This window comes from Apis cerana, linkage group LG2 (genome assembly GCF_029169275.1).
Source record: "Apis cerana isolate GH-2021 linkage group LG2, AcerK_1.0, whole genome shotgun sequence".
NCBI lineage: Eukaryota > Metazoa > Arthropoda > Insecta > Hymenoptera > Apidae > Apis > Apis cerana.
Window position 1 is genome coordinate 4732195 of NC_083853.1, and position 17743 is coordinate 4749937.

Here is a 17743-nt window from a genome sequence, read left to right on the forward strand (position 1 = left end):
TCAAAAAAATTTATAATTAACTTGTTAATATAATACATTACAATATAAAATATTTCATTTACATGAGCATATTTTAATTATTTGGCGCCAAAACTTAGGAGGCAGTCTTGCATGTATTGTGCATTACGCGCAAACTCGTAAGTAAGATCATACTGCGGACAGAACGCCAATACTTGCATTAAACCTTATATGTATATTGAATCTCAGTGATGTATATATATCACGTATATTGATTATTAATAAACCGCATTTCTAGGGTTTTATTAAAAATATCATTAAAATCCTTTGAATTACAAGTTTCCTATAATTCAATTTTATTTATATATAAATATAGTTACTTTTTTTTTAAATAAAATCATATTATTAGTAAAAAATAAAAGTTATTATTAATAATTGATAATGTTGTAGTGTAAAAAATTTAAAAGTTATTATTAATTGATAGATTTGTATTATATCAAAATATAAAATATATTATCTAGATTTGAATATTAAGCTATAAGATCATTCTTCTTTTAAATACAAACTACGAAGAATTTGTTAAACATTTTTATAATAATATATTTTCAATTAAACCTTTCAATTTATTAAATTTTATTTATAAATTATGAATCATAACAATTTCATAAATTTTATTGATCAAATATTTAATGACAATGAAATAAAACATAGTATTTAAGTTATATATTTAATCATTTATTTAGGTTTTATTATTTTCCAAAAATTTCGCATTGCGCCTGCTTGCAAAATTTTTAGGTGCTGATTCGTTCGATTGAAGCGCCTTCCTTTATATGCTACGGTCATGTCGGGAAATACAGCAGTTCGTGTGGAACAGTGAATCTATCACAAACTAATCGATTATTTTAAATCAGAGAGCCAAAGTTCAACACCAAGTTCTAGTCTACATAGTCGAATTAATTTTGCAAATCTAAAATGAATCTGGAAAGTTTGCTTCTTCCTTATTTATGGGAGAATATGGAACGTGCTCATTCCACTATAAATCCGAATCTTAGAGTTAGAATCAATCCAGAGAATTTGGGTTCGAAAATCATGCACGTGTATGATTTCCTACCACAAAAAACGAGTCCAAAATTGCACATGGACTACTACAGACCATGGGGTGAATTGTTACGCAAAAGCGAAGGTGGTGCATCAACAGTGACAGCTGACAAAAATCAGTTCCGTGTGGACCTGGATGTCCAACAATTCTCACCTGAGGAAATCAATGTTAAAGTTGTCGACCGCTTCGTGATTGTCGAAGCAAAGCATGAAGAGAAAGAGGACGAGCATGGTTGGATTTCCAGGCAATTCATGAGGAAATACATAATTCCTGAACAATGCGACATCGATCAAGCGTCCTCGAAACTTTCATCTGACGGTGTCCTTTCGATTATTGTACCACGCAAGCAAAAAGTCATTTCGGAAGGCGAAAGAGTAATTAATATTGAACATACTGGGAAACCATGCGATGCGCAAAATGAAGAAAGAAAAGAGAAAGAGGAGGACGTGGAGTAAATAACTTGAAGTCTTAATACGGAATGATCCAGTGATTTTTATCACCTTTACTGTTTCTAGCTCTTATCGGAAATATTTATTTAGTGTTATATGAAAAAAATTAAATGTATTTACGTATTAAATACGTCTTAAACGTATTTAGATGTGTATAGCTATTATTCGTTGCGCGAATATTCATGTACGTATAAAGTACAAAATTCACTGAATACATACGATATTATCTATTATTTTAAATAATTTTATTTTTATGTATGAATAAGTGTATTAATTATTTATTTCTATTTGTCATTTTGTAATATTTTATATTTTCGAATATCTTTTTATTTTATTTTATTTATATCCTTTTAATATATATCTATCTCTTTAATGATGTGATGGCAAATGATGATATTGATCTATGTACTATGTATGAAAGTTGTACTGTATGTGTAAAGTTTTATAAGCGGTGGATAATATATCGAAATTTATTGTAATTGTAAAACAAATCTAAACGATCGTGAAGAAAGTAAAGAAAATAGATTTTATTTTTATTGCATTTATTTGATAAATGTAAATTTGTTTTTTAATACTTGAAAATTATGATTAGTTCAAATTATCAAATTTATAATAGATTATAGATAATAGATGTATGTTATCATTAAAAAAAATATTAACTCTAATAGACGTAATTTTAGATGTAATTATTATTTTAGATGTATTTATTGAATAATAAATTAATATTCATATTAATTAATATTATACATATTTTCATGCTTCATAAGAAGCATTTGCATGTAAATAGATGTAATCAATAAGATTAGATTTAATGATAACAGTTAATGATTTATTGCAACAAATTATGTTTCAAGAAAATATTGTACTTTATTTTATCTTTCTCTATTATTAAATATATTGGAATTAAATCAAATAATTATATCAAATAAATAATATTACATTGTTTTATTTTTAATATGTTGTTTAATCATTAAAATTGTTTTGTAGATATCAACAATTTTTTCAAATTAAAAAATAATGTAATGTACGAAATTAATAAAATTTAGTTATTATTTTGTTAATTTCAAGAATAAATACAAAATTTTAAATTTTATAATTTTTCTTCACATTTATAAATGTAAATGATGTTCTATATAATTTAAAATAAATTTGAAAACTATTTATTTATACTATAACACATTTTCACATAATCCTCTATTATATTTAAAATTTTTTTATTTTTCTTATTGTTTACCATACGAATTATATAATTTTCCTTTTTAGGAAAAAACGTTGTCGAATATTTTAATATACGTTAATTACATACAATTATATATAATAACAGAAAAAAAAATATACAGTTTATTTTCCAAATATTTATACATTCAACATTTATTGTAAATTCTATTCTAATTTCTATGAAATATATAAATATCAAAATAATTTATTAAGTTCAAAATTTAATAACCTTTAAGTGAAAAATTTTAAGAAATCAGTATATACCCAATATGCTTTTATAAAATGTTATTAATTTTTATTTATTAAATTTATTATTAAGTGTTATATAATTAAAGAATTATAGAATTCTATTAATAAAAAATAAATAGAATTAAATTTTTTATCTTTTTTCTTATCATTTTGAAGATGATTTATTGATATTTAAAGATATGATTATTTATCTGAAAATTAAAAACATATTATTACTTTTAAGTTTATGATAAAGCATATTAAACATATTACATTCATGATTCATGACAAAATATTGTGCAATTATTATTATATTATTATATTATGCGTATATTATATACAATCATATCATATCAAAAGATTTTATAAAATATTATAATTTATTTCTATCAGAATATACAGTCGATTTGACATCTAAAGACATTCTTAAGCGGTTTACGTTAAAGAACTTGTTCTTATATTAGAATAGGTATACATAGTAACACAGTTTTCATAGACAGTGGCGTAAAACATAAAACGTACATGCTATGGTTAAGTTACGTTATATTGCGCAAGTTGCTATACAAAACTGATCTAAGATACGAAAACGACGATTGTGTTCAAGGGCAACTCGACATTTTCCAGGGTCTTCTCGAATGCGCGCGGTGGTTCTATCCCCACCATTTTCCTTAGTGCGCAACAAATATGTATAAAAGAGTACTACCTAGTTGCCGACAGTTGATGTCGACGTATGAACGATATAACAGTACGACGATTAATCAGCTGCAAATAAATCAGTAATTTATACGCGTTTCATAAAATTAATTACAAAGGTAAAGCATTTTAATAATTTGTTAGTGAAGCATTTAAATTAATTATATTCGGAAAGTGGGGAAATATTCCTAACAACATAAACTACAGTTTGAATTGGTATTGAAAATACTTGCACAATGTCATTAATACCAATGATGTTTTCCGACTGGTGGGAAGATCTAGACCGACCTCATCGTCTTTGGGATCAGCATTTTGGCACAGCAATAGATCTAGATGATTTTAACGATCTAGATTCACTTGGTTCAGAAGTTCTGCTATATCGACCACATAAACGCGGCAGAAGACATCATCGTCATAATCATCATCCATTTTTGAAGGCTTTCAACAAAAGGCATGGTCGCGGTACATCAACTGTTCAAGCTGATAAAGACAAATTTCAAGTGACATTGGATGTATCACAATTTGCACCGGAGGAAATTACTGTTAAAGTAGTAGATCAGAAAGTCGTCATCGAAGCTAAACACGAAGAAAAAAGGGATGAACATGGTTGGATATCCAGACAATTTATCAGAAAATATATTATACCGTCACAATGTGATATCAATCAAGTAGAATCACATTTGTCTTCCGACGGTATCTTATCTATTACGGCACCAAGAAAAGAACCTTTACAATCTAGATCAAATGAGAGAACAGTGAAGGTACATTATACGGGTGAACCAGCTTTGACTAATTTTGATGATTCTTCAAATGACGTTTCTGAATCACAAAAAGAACAACAAATTCCACAACGAGAACAATCACAATCACAACAGCAAAATCAGCAATTACAAAATCAGCAACATCAACAACATCAGCGTTGTAAAAAGGGCAGTAAAGGTGTATAAATCATATTCATTATTTTTTTATTTTCATCTTAATTATTAATTTTAATTTTTTCCACCACAGTAAACATAATTTATAGTATTATAAAACATTATATAAAACTTATATGTATATTAAACTTTACATGCACAAGTACAAAATTAAAGACATGCAATAAATATTGTATTAATTATTTCTTTAATAAAATAATAAAGAAACTTTATTTGATTTAAATTTTTGTTTGTTTATTTCCTTCCTTTCCATTTTACATGATAATATTCCACAAAATGATAATAAAATTCAATTAATTATTCAAAAATTAATTGTTATTTTCTTTTTCCCTTTCCAATTTTTAAACATATATATAATAGATAATATATTTTAAAACAATTTTAAATAATTGTTAAAAAATAAATTTTTATTTGTTCTTTTTCTTTCCATTATTAAATATTTAGAACAAGATAATTTTAAAAAATTATTCTAAAAATATTCAAATATATTTTAATTAATAAAAAAATTATTTCATTTTCTCATAAGTAAGTTATTTTCTACATATTTTCAAATATAAAATATTTTAATTTTTCTTATATCTTAATAAATAAATTGATGTATATAATATATACTATCAAAAATACATATATATATATTTATGTATATATATTGAAATGATATTTTTTTATTTAATAAAGAATAAATATTTTTATGCGAAATTAATAAATTGAATCTTTTATTAGAGATTAAGATTTCTCATTTAGCTAATACGACTTGTTAAAAACTGTTAAAAATAATAATTAAAAATAATTATATATATTTTATTTTATGACAGAAATATCCAGAATTTTTTAGCGTACGTTGACCTGATTAATAATAAGCATATTTACGTGTATTTACGTGAGCCTGCATCCATATATGTACAGTTAATCATAAAAATATTTAAGAGTATACATTTGTTTTTAAATGCATACATTTTATAATAAAGAAAAAAATAATTAAAATTTATAATATTTTTAACAAATATTTATTATTTTGCACTATGATAATAATTTAATTCAATGTTTGTTGAAAAACATATCACTATACATTGAAAATTTTGTTACAAATTTATTATAAACATGAAAATATTTTATATTTATTAATTTGTATAAATAATATGAAGAAATTTAATTCAAAAACAATTTGATTAGTATTTGATGTGTATTATTGTATTATTGTATATAGTGTATTATTGTATATAGCAATTTGTATTTGAAAAAATCAATATTATATTTTAAATAAATATCATAAATATAATAAATAATATAATAATCATAAATAATTCATCATAATAATTATGTGTAGAAAAAATATATAATTTTTTTATTTATTAAATTTATTAATTTAAATATATTATTTAAAAAAATTATATAATATTGTTCTAATTATTTATATATAGAAAAATATATTATATATATAAAAATTATATGTTAAAAAGTAATACATATGCACATAATCAGATATTTTTGTGATGAACTGTACGTATAAGATGGTAGCTTAGAAGCACCGAGAAGGATCAATTTTATACTGTGCAAGAATAGATTGCAAAGACAGTGAATAAAACTAGCCTAAAGATCGATAACACACATATTCATACAAATTCACATAAATATTTTAAATAAGACTAAAATTCTAATCGACTTTTACAATGTATTAAAAATAATAGAGTTTAGTTTAAAAAAATCAATATTATTTCAATATTATTTTTATTTAAAAAATATAAAACGAAAATAGATGTTATTAATAATAAGTATGAGTTAGTTAGATTTTAATAGAATATGTTGAAAATATTATTCGTGTAATAATCTGTTGGCTGAAGTTATTCATACAGAGATTTTATATGTAGGTATATTTATATCAAGATCATATATTATCACGAATATTTTGAAATTTTAAAGTGTTTTTAATTTAAATTGAAAATAAGATTAATTTAATTTCTATATTTTCAACATTAATGTTGAAAATTATAAAAATATAAATTTTTATGTAAAAAATGCGTTTAATATGTGTTTAATCTACAGATATTATTTTCATAAAATTCACTAAAATTATATTATTTATAATACTTATATGATATTTCTTAATATTTTTTTCATTATATTTATAATATATTTAAGTTAAAACATTTTGTAGAAATATCAAGAATTTCATTATAAAAATGTATCAAATCATTGATATGATATATCAATAGATAAATCTAGAAAAATATGGAATTTTTTATAAAATAATTGCCTTATTAGAAAAAAATTACTGGAAAAAATTACTATCATAAAATATTTACATATTCTGCAAGATAAAATATTCTAGAAATAAAATATAGAAATAAAATATAGAAATAAAATAGGGTAAATAAAAAAAATGACATTCGATGTTTTGTATAATATATATTTTAATATGCCGGGTGTTTTACGACTGCGCAGCAAAAGATTCTTTTAATTATTAAATTTGTGTTTGTTATGTGTATAATTGCATATAATTCCATATTTTAAGTCTCTATAGACAACATAAATATCTAAAAAGATCTTTCTAGATAAATAAAATATAGTATTTTCTCGAAAATGTTCGCAAATAATAGAATGTTCTGGACACTCCACCTATCGGTAGCCGGTGCTATAAATACGTGCGCCGCGATCAGTCAAAGCAGTATACAGAAAACAGTCGACAGAGAAGCTTGACAAGCTTGCTGTAAACATTAAAAGTGAACATTTCGAAAAAGTCTGTGACTTACATTATTTAATATATCAAACATCAAATAATTCAGTTAAAATGTCTTTGATTCCATTGCTGTTCTCTGATTGGTGGGAAGACCTGGATCGTCCACATCGATTACTTGATCAAAATTTTGGTTTGGGAATATATCCCGAACAATTATTGAATTCAAACATTCTCGATCAATATATCTTACCCAATCGTAATCAAAGATTAAGAAATCCATTGATATATTATAGACCTTGGGGTGAACTTCTGCGAAAAAATGAAGGAGGAGGCACATCAACCGTGAAAGCGGATAAAGATAAGTTCCAAGTAATTTTGGATGTTCAGCAATTTAAACCAGATGAAATTAATGTCAAAATCGTCGACAAGTGTGTTGTCGTCGAGGGTAAACATGAAGAAAAACAAGATGAGCATGGTTGGATTTCGAGACAATTCACCAGGAGATATATGATTCCTGAGCAATGCGATATTGATCAAGTAACATCTAGTTTATCATCGGATGGTGTATTGAACATCACTGCACCTAGGAAGGAGCAACCAAAGATCCAGAGCGAAAGGAATATAACTATCGAGCAGACGGGTAAACCGGCATTGAAGGAGAACACGGAGGAGAAGAAAGAAGAGAAGAAAGAAGAGAAGAAAGAAGAAAATTAGAATCTGAAAATATGTTGAATTATTGATAATATTGTGTTCCTGCTTCTTACTGCTTTCATATTTCTTAAAATTTATTTTGTCATTTATTTAATTCGATTTTTGTAATATAGATTAAAAATTTTTTTAAAATAAATATTCGATAAAATATAATCTTGAGTTTTTTTTTATGTTCTTTTTTTGTTTAAAATATCCTTCAATTATTTCAATATCGAATGTCTTCTTTAGATTATGCAATGTTAAATTTATGGATATTCATATTTGAATATATTATTTTTAGAATGCGTATATATACATATATATAATTTAAAAGAATTCACTTTTAGGATAATAAAAGATAATTAATAATAATCAAAAATTGAAACTATCTAAAAAAAATAAATATTACTTTTTGTTCATAATCTATTACAAATTTTTCAAAATTATTTTAATAAATAATTTACAAAATGTAATAATTTATTTTTATATATATATATTTGAAATATTTATATAATAAAAATAGATTTGTAAAAGATTATATGTATATTTGCAATTCTTATTAAAAATTTTAAGCAATGTAACTCAAAAATGTAATGTATGTAATATTAATTTATAATTTATTATTTATTGCTAGCCCACCATTTTGTTTTTTAATACACGACTTTATGTACAATTAACGTAAAACTAATTCAAGCTTAAGTATTTTATCTCAGAGCATTATATATAATATTTAAAATTACAAATATAAATAAAATCTGTAATTATAATGACTATCAAATTTTAAATTATATTACATTAAATTTAATGTTTTTTGTTAAATGAACAAACAAAAATATAATACTTCATACGATTTTTACAAATGACACAAAAGATGAAAGAATTTAATACTGCAAATATATCCTATTTAGTATTTCATTCGTTGTAATCTAAATGCTTCTAATAAAACAGTTATAATTACGGATTATCTTGAATTGACAAAACTTTCATTTTATATTAATTATTATAACATATTTTTCCAATGTACAATACTTAATTATTGTCAATAAGAAAAATTGAATTTTTGAATCGACGTTAAACGTTTATGTCGCAAGCACCATGAAGTATTACATATAATTTTTACTAATAAGACTTTTTACAATTATTTAGATTATATTTTTTATATAGAAAAATCGATGTTAAGGAAGCAATGCATAATTATTATTAACAATTCATTGACAAATATATGTTATAAACATCGGTTTTTCTTTTATAAAAACGCATAATTAATATCTCATAATTAATTTTTTTTTTATACTCTTATTGAGTGGAAATTCGATAAACATATCTTATTTAAACATTTTTTCCGCTATAATCTTAAAATTTACAAAACATAAAATATATCGAAATTGTTAATATCAGCTGTCTTTCAATACTTCTTTCAAAATAGATCCTGTATTTCTGGCTGGGATAAAATCCGGGAATGTTGGTAAATTTACATTGGAAAGTAATGAAGTAGATTGCGTAGATGAAGTTGACTGTTGTCTACTATGACCAGGCCGTGGTAATGCCTAGAAGAAAAATAATCATTAAATGACAAAGCTTTGAAAATAAATGAAAATAAAAATTAATTTTTGTTCTTACCGGTGTTTGAATTGGTAATGCGGGTAATTGTGGTTTAGGTTTCGATTCGTTCTCTAGAAATCTAATGAATGCTGCTGACAAGGATGCTTCTTGATTCTAAATAACATAATTTGTATAATTATACAATTATATAATTATAATTCTATATAAATATACTTCATATAAATGCTTATATAAGTATATACATACATACATATATATATATATATATGTACAAAGAATGTTAAATTAATATTTCGTAATATTAAATTTAATTATAAAAAATATATATTATATAATATATTATATAAAGAAGAATAATTAAATTATATTATTAGTTATGTGCACTTGCACGTGGATTAATAATTTTATATATTAAAATTAATTATGATATTAAAAAGAAAAATTAATTTACTTTATTAGGAACTGTAGATCCGCTATTTAAACGAGAAAACCAACTATTTTGTCCAATTGTGTTATTCAATCCTGCTTTATCCTTTTCCGTTTCGTTGAAGTCTAAAATTGTGGAAAACACTCTAAGGACCGAAGATTTATCTGCTGCTGATGAAGACAAGTAACCCAATAAAAGATTTTTAATGAGAGTTCTGAAAAAAATAATTATTTGATTATTTTAATTATCTAAAATTTTTCTGATATTATATATAAAGTAATTGATAAATTTAAATATTAATTTGCGAGTTGTAACTATAATATAATTTGATCATAATTAGAACTTGAAATTTGAATGAAAGTAATATTTATAAATATATGAAATAAATACTAACTTATCAACTTTTCCCTCTCCACTTTGTTTTGCCTCTTCTATTCTTTGATCTGCAGTGTTTACGAGATTCGTTAATCGGTCCACTATAAATGCATGATAAATCATTATAAGAAACAGAGATAAAAACAAAATTGGTAATGTGTAAATATCAAAAAATAATTTTTACAATATTATCAATGAATAATAATATGTTTAAAAATGCAATTTCAGTAAAATTATTAACCATTTAAAAGAAAGTTTAGAATGTTGGATGTTTCATTTCTATACATGTGCATTCCAGCGTTGTAAAGTTGGCAGATTTGAAGGTTGAAAAGACATGAGCGTAAGTATAACACAAGTACTGGTTGTCTGAATATCACACCAGTACCTGATGTAATACTCACACCCATGTCTTAGTTGCTCATGCTGCATTCTTCACTTATCATGCCATACTAGCAAACTATGACGCATGCTACTAAAAGTAAGAAAGCTATATTAATAGTAATGTATACTTTAGTATAGTATGTTACAATACATTACATTACATTAAAATAGAACAACTATCCTAATATAATTTCATTGAAATTCTTTACAAATAAAATCACGTATTTTATCTTACAAATTAATATAATTTGAAATGGCTATATTATAATAAGCTTAAAATAGTTTATGTATAGAATATAATATTAGCATTATTAAAGGTATCAATGTTAAATTTGAAAGTTGATTTTTCAAAAACCATTAATAAGAAAAGACAAAAGAATATAATATACATGATAGTTAGCAAAATGAAATCTTTCAAATACATTTTTTCATCCTTGTAGGATAATGGTAACGGGTGGGAAACCCCACGAGGTAATATGAGCTTTTACAATTCACACACTCACAGTTACCGCATGAGATTACCCACTCCAACGCTACCAAATTTTATGTTTATAAAGATTTATGTTTATGTTACATATATTATTTCAATATACATACGATTGAATATCTTAGTTTATCTATTATGTATTTGGATGTTTATTAAACAAAATTTATTAATTAAAAATATATGATTCATCTTATTTACACATTTATAAATAGCATAATGCCATTAAAATAATTACAAAAGTACATATATCCTTATATATTATTATGTCAATTTAATCTTTTTATACAATATTATTGCAAATTTAGTGATAGATAGTACAATTAAGAATTTACATATAATTTTTTATTAAAAGATTTAATTTATAATTATTAAATTATATATTACGTATATATTAACAATCTAATTGTATAAATTGAAAAAAAATTAGCAATTATTAGATGTAAATGTATATAAAAAATTTTTACAATATAATATCAATATCAATATAAATTTTAATGATATGAATAAAAAAATGTGACAGATTAAATGGAAAATATAATTAAATATAAACAAAAAATTGCCATACAATAAAATTTTTTACTTTCGTGCTGACTAGCAATACTTCATATGTTAGTAGATAAGAATTTATATTTAGAAAAACAGAAGATAGTACCAGCACCAGTGGCAATGCATGAGCCAACGAAGATGTGATTTAGTGCGCTAAGGCGATCGTCCAGTTCGTAGCCGGATACCAGCAAGAATCCTGGGTTATTGTCAAAATCCCAGAATTACCAGCTGATATTTGACTACATCACCGGATTATTTATGTGTTTGCTTTTTGCAGATTAGTCACAGGTCACACTCAAACTGATGATAATAAAGTGGGATTTAACCATTTCACCATTTCAGTGCATAAATTGTAATTAGAAAGTGTGATATTTCGTGTAAAAACAAGCTATTAAACGGTAATAAATTTTTTTTGTTTTCATAAATTTATCGCATGTGCTTTCCTAATTTTTACAAATAAAGAATTTTAAATAATTCAATATATTGATCCAATGCACTTCCACACAATACACTGATTTTTATGTTCATTAATATTTTGACATTAATACTTCTCATAGCACATATGATCACTTATGATGCAAAATTTGTGCAGTTATTATTTTATATATTAGTAAAAAATTAAAACATATACTACAAAAATATTTGCTATTTAATTTAAATATATTATGCTTTTCTTTCAGTCTAAATTATATGAGAATAATTCACTTACGAATTTCATATAATTATATGTTAAAGTAAAAAATAAAATGATATATTTAGTATAATAAAATTATTATAAAAAATTAAAGCAAATTATTCTCAAATACGATAACATTCAATACTGATGTTGATGTTACAGCAATTTATATTGCAAATTTTTATAATTAAACAATATGAAGCTTTGACACTAAAGAATTAAAATCTTTAGAATATTTCTAGCTTATTGTTACTTGCAATTTCATTTTGTAAATTGTATAAAAATCCCGGGATTACATATCCACACCAAAGAAGTGCTTACACACATGTACATATTATTCACTTATTTTAAATTAATAGTTTTCGAAAATTATATATATCTGACATATTTCAAAATTAGTTACATTAAATATATGAATTGATTTTACATGAATTTGCAAATATGATGTTTCCTTGCGATCGTATAAAGATTACACGAGCTTGCTATCGATAAACAACGATCGAAGAAATTTTTAATTACAAAAAAAAAAAAAAGAAAAAAAAAGAAAAAAAAAGAAAAAGAAAAAATGCTAATCATGCGAAATGTAAAAAAAAAAAAAAAAAAAAACAAGATGCAGGCAAATATAATACTTTATAACAATAGTAGAATCGAATACCTTCTTGGCTTAGTTGTTCGATACGTTCTGTTTTTTTATCAAGTTGCTCGCTTAATCTGGATGCTGCTTGTAAACATTCTTTAGCTTCAGCTAATTGTTCCTATTAACAATTACCGAACAATTATATACTTTCACATTAAATATTAGAGAAATAATATTTTTAACGTTTATACATAATTATATAAATATACCTTAAGATTTGTAACATCATTGGTTAACTCTTCCCTTTTTTTATAAGATTCTTTTAATTTAGATTGAATTCTTTCTGTTGCTGCTATGATATCTTTTTCTTTATCTAAAAGTTATTAATTACAAATTATCAATTATTGTTATAAATGACGATAATAAGCAACAATATTTCATAATATTTTATGTTGCTCGTAAAAACTACGAAATTGTTTGAATTACCTTGTTGGAATTGTTCTAGGACAATTTGTAAATTGGTCAAAGACGCAGTTTGGGATAGGATCTTGTCCTCAGCAACGGATAATTTATTTTGTATATCATCCCTTTGTTGAACAATCAATACCATTTGTTGTTGCAATGTTTCCACTTGTTGATTTGCTCTTATATTAGCAGAAGTATACACATTCGAACTGGTCTTCAACTTTTCCTCAGCTTGCTGTAGTTTCGCTTCCAATTCTTTTCGTCCTTCTTCAGCAAGCAAAGCATCCTCCGTGTAATTCGATTCCATTTCAACCAAATGCGATCTTAGCCTTTCTAATTCTTTCGCGGCGTTCGCTTCTTTGCTCTGACTTTCGCCAAGTTGATTCTGCAACATTCTGTTGTTCGATTGTTCTTGAATTAGAGCTGCTTCTAACGCGTTACACTTCTCAGTGAGAATCTCAATTTCTGATGTTTGCGTTGAATGCTCGACGATCCCACAAATTGCCCCGCTGCTCGAGTCTTCAGCGTTTCTCAAACGCTGTTGGACTGCTTGCAACTCGTTGTTCGTCCACAAAAGTTGAGCATCTTTCTCCTTCAGATCAGATAAATGTATATCCTTCTCTGCTAATAAACTCTGAATCTGCGATGTTTGCTCGTTCAACAGTTGCGTTAACCTTTGGATTTCTCCATGATATTGCAGACTTTCATTGTGCTTGATGGTTACAAGTTTCACGAGTTCGTCCCTTTCGTTCTTTATAGTCGAAAAATGATCCGACGTTTCTTCGTTATTTTTAGCAAGATGAAGCGCATTTTTAAGGCCATTGATTTCTTCGTCTTTTTCTTTAATAAGGTGAGACAGACTTTCTATCGTTTGTTTACCCATATCAACCGATTCCTTATAACCCTCGATAGCGTCTTGCATTTTCTTTCGTATATCCGTAATCTCCGCGATTAATTTGCTATTTTCGTTTTTCAGAACATCGTTTTGACGTTTCTCTTCCTCTAAACACGCTGCAATTTGTTGTTTCTCGTTGTCATAGGCATTTTCATTTATACGATTTAATAATTCCTTTTTCTCCTCTTGTAGACATGCTACGTCGTATTCCAATTTCTTATAATTATCCCGAATTACTTCGTATTCGCTCTTTAAAGTTTTGTTCTCTTCCGTGACAGTTGCAAAATTTTCTTGTAACTTTGTCAATTCCCTCTCCCTCAAACGTAAAGTCTCCACTTCGTTCATCAATTGAGCATGATCATTTTGCATGGAACTTAATTTTTCAGTTAACTGGTTAATCTCAAATTCATTCTTTAATTCCTCGTGTTTTTTTATTTCATTTTGCAAATTTTCGTTTTCCAATTGTAACTTTTCCATTGCTTTATTCATTGAAAAATAATCACTCTCTAATTTCGCATACCTTTCTTCCGCCTCGCGTAATTCTTCTCTAATTTCACTCAACATTTTCTCCTTACTCGCCACTCGTTCTTTCAATTCCGACATTTCCTGTTCCAACAGAGACTTTTCCGTGCTCACCAAATCTATCTTATCGTTGGAATCGTCTTGAATGGCAGTCAACTGTTCTAACAGGGAATTCTTCTCTTTCGTTAAACTTTCATTTTCTTGGCTCAATCTCACTATGCAATCCTCTTTCGCGTCTATCCGATTAAATGCCTCGTCCAATTCTTTCCTCATGTTTAATATATCATACTCCAAATCATCTTTCTCTCGATTAGTTCTGTTCAATTGTTCCTGAAGATCTCTCAACGTATCGTTACCCCCCGTCTCTGAATTGCTTTCACGCCACTGCGAGATCTCCGTTTCTAATTGTTCATTCCTCCGAGATAATTCCTCGTTTTCCTTTTGAATCTCATCCTTCGTGCCTCGAATTTGCGCCAACGTGTTTTCCAATTGCCTCGTGTTAGAGGTAGACGTTTTTAATTCTCGCCTCGTATTCTCAAGATCGTGTTTCAACTCCTCGATCAATTCGATATTTCCGTCCAAATCTTTGCACCTCTCCAACGACATCCTCAATTGTTCCTGCATCTCCTTCTCCGTGCCCTCCAACAGATCTATCTTTCTTCGTAACTCGTCGTTCTCGTCCAACGTCACGTTCAACTTTCGATTCAGGGTTTCCATCGTGTTGAACGTGTCCTCTATATCCTCCGGAATATTTTCCAATTTTCCTTGTTTCCTAGTTTGAGACGTGGTCGTCGCGCTACCTTGAGCCTTTAATCGGGTTTCGTTCGGGCCGACACCGCGTATAACAGCGTTTTTCTTTCGCAACGAGTTCTTCTTACGCAGCACGGAATTCTCCGCTTGAAGATGTTTCACTTCCTCGTTCAACGATTCGATTTCCGATTCCAAAGAGACGACTCGTTCCTCATTCGCCTCAGGTATGGGCGGTAAATTTAATTTTAAATCTTCGATCTCCTGCAACAGCGTGTCGATATGAGTCTGTTTAATGTTACACTCCATTTGCAGGTCATCCTTCATTTCTACGACCCCTTTCAACTCTCTGTTCAACTCCGACACCCATTTCTCCACCACATCTTTCTTCCATTTCACGTCTATGTACTCCTTCGCCAGGGTCTCGAAAATCGACTCGTCCGGTTCTATCTCGACGAAAGAGCTCTTCAAAATATCCTTCACTCTCTTGGTTAATTTGTTCAAGTCAATTCTCTTGTCCCGCACCTCGATCGTTTCTGCACTCACTTTCATTTCTGGATCACTTGTCTGGATACATTTATCTACATATTCTAAACTATTAGTTTGCACGAAACATGGAACAGTTTCTGTTCGTATCAACGTGCTTGATTCCTTAAGTTTACCTTCCAATTGGACGACCTTATCTTGAGCCTGATTGTAGTCTACGTAAAGCTGTTCGTAAGCGTTTTGAAGGCACTGATGTTTCTTTTCAACTTCCTCCTTGAGAGATAACAGTTTTTCTACGGAATGAAGAGATAATTAATTAAAACTAATCTTTCCATTATATCTGTTATAATCAATCACTTCAGATCGATATACTGTATTAATTCATAAACAATGATAAGTCAAAATTAATGCGATGCATTTGTATAAAAATTCTTAAATCTAAAATTTGCATCTTGGAAAAAAATAATATCTAAATACCATAATGTAAAATCAAAGGATTAAAAATAAAACTTAAAAAAATCATTTGATCTTTGAAAAAGTACTATGTATGTATTAAAATTAAGAAAAATTTCCTTAAGATATAATTGTGAATGATTTATATCATTACCTATCGATTCTTCGTGTTGCTGATCGAGTTCCTCGACACTGGTGAACAATCTTTTATTCTCTTCTTGAAGCTCCTCGATTTTCTTGTATAATTCCATTTCCCTGTTGCTCGAGGCCTCGATAAATCCATCGTGTCTCACGTGATTCTCCGAGTTCACGCTGAAATTAGGCTTCAACGGAACGGATTCGTGGGTGACAGTGCTCGGTCTCTTAAACTTTTCGTCGAAGTCGGATTTCTCTTGTTTATTAGCCTCGCTGTATTTCTCGTTTTCGGTTTCCAGCGCTTTTAGCGCACTTCGAACTAAATCCAGCTTCTCGAGAGAGTTCAATTTGGACAACACCATGCGGAAATCGTTGATCAACGCTGTTTCATCCGATTGCATGCGTTTCGTATTCCTCTCAGCTTCTCGACTCTAATTAACACACGATATTACGATGCTCATTTGATCGAGAATATTTTTTTTTTTTTAATCAAGAAAATATAATTATTCCTTTTGTATCGATTGAAATCTATTCTATATTGGACAAAATATTTATAAGAATAAATTTAAGGAAAAGAATAGAGGATTTTTGATTATAAAAAGTCTTTGTAACGTAATATTAATTCGTGTCTAAAAAAAGGTATTGGATTTTATTTCATAATAAGTATGCAAACAATTAGTAAAACACTTGCACGTGCTTAACTACCACTTGTTATATTCTTAGTGTGTAAGAATCATTAGTATAGTGTTAACAGTTAATAATAATAAATATCTTCGTGTTGGATCGTTTGTTTTATTTGACCAGATTTAAGTCTTTAAATACACTGTGCCGTTTAAAATAAAGTGATCCAAAGTATTATAGTGTCGAATTCAATTTCATAACATCCTTTTATTCAAATTTGTTATTTGTATAACCATCTGTTACATAGACATATTAGTAATCTCAAATTTGTTTGATTAAACGTAATGATTCACTAGGAATGCTTCTTAATCATGCTAATACATAACGAAGGTCGAAACATACTTTTCAATCGACTGAAAGAGAATAAATTATACTTTCGA

The 17743-nt window shown here is 26.9% G+C and overlaps 4 protein-coding genes across 7 annotated transcripts in view; 3 read left to right on the top strand and 1 right to left on the bottom strand.

Moving 5' to 3' along the window:
• The first annotated feature begins 930 nt into the window (after positions 1-930).
• Positions 931-4803, top strand: LOC107996028 (protein lethal(2)essential for life). Its single transcript, XM_062071861.1, has 2 exons — positions 931-3764; positions 3922-4803. The coding sequence occupies exon 1, from the start codon at positions 931-933 to the stop codon at positions 1510-1512; it is 582 nt and encodes a 193-aa protein (XP_061927845.1). The 3' UTR covers positions 1513-3764; positions 3922-4803.
• LOC107996025 (protein lethal(2)essential for life) lies at positions 3763-4803 on the top strand. The gene has a single exon (XM_017053880.3). The coding sequence runs from the start codon at positions 3882-3884 to the stop codon at positions 4590-4592; it is 711 nt and encodes a 236-aa protein (XP_016909369.2). The 5' UTR covers positions 3763-3881; the 3' UTR covers positions 4593-4803.
• Positions 4804-7244: 2441 nt separating this feature from the next.
• LOC107996024 (thyroid receptor-interacting protein 11) overlaps positions 7245-17743 on the bottom strand; it is a 59059-nt gene continuing 48560 nt past the window's right edge. For 3 of the 4 annotated variants that reach the window (XM_017053876.3, XM_017053875.3, XM_062071862.1), the window contains 8 exons: positions 16702-17113; positions 13466-16387; positions 13249-13352; positions 13058-13157; positions 10332-10413; positions 9962-10151; positions 9568-9663; positions 7245-9494 (listed from right to left, as the gene is read on the bottom strand). In XM_017053876.3, the coding sequence (XP_016909365.2) occupies positions 9342-9494; positions 9568-9663; positions 9962-10151; positions 10332-10413; positions 13058-13157; positions 13249-13352; positions 13466-16387; positions 16702-17113 (4059 nt within the window). In that variant the 3' untranslated portion in view covers positions 7245-9341. The remainder of the gene's footprint in view (positions 9495-9567; positions 9664-9961; positions 10152-10331; positions 10414-13057; positions 13158-13248; positions 13353-13465; positions 16388-16701; positions 17114-17743) is intronic. The other variant, XM_017053877.3, reaches the window with a different exon arrangement.
• LOC107996027 (protein lethal(2)essential for life) lies at positions 7369-8121 on the top strand. The gene has a single exon (XM_017053882.3). It carries the CDS (start codon positions 7369-7371, stop codon positions 7969-7971), a length of 603 nt encoding a protein of 200 aa, XP_016909371.1. The 3' UTR covers positions 7972-8121.

What these genes read in the sequence shown, in the direction of transcription:
- LOC107996028 (XM_062071861.1), top strand. Translation starts at nt 931, where the DNA reads ATGAATCTGGAAAGTTTGCTTCTTCCTTATTTATGGGAGAATATGGAA.
- LOC107996025 (XM_017053880.3), top strand. Translation starts at nt 3,882, where the DNA reads ATGTCATTAATACCAATGATGTTTTCCGACTGGTGGGAAGATCTAGAC.
- LOC107996027 (XM_017053882.3), top strand. Translation starts at nt 7,369, where the DNA reads ATGTCTTTGATTCCATTGCTGTTCTCTGATTGGTGGGAAGACCTGGAT.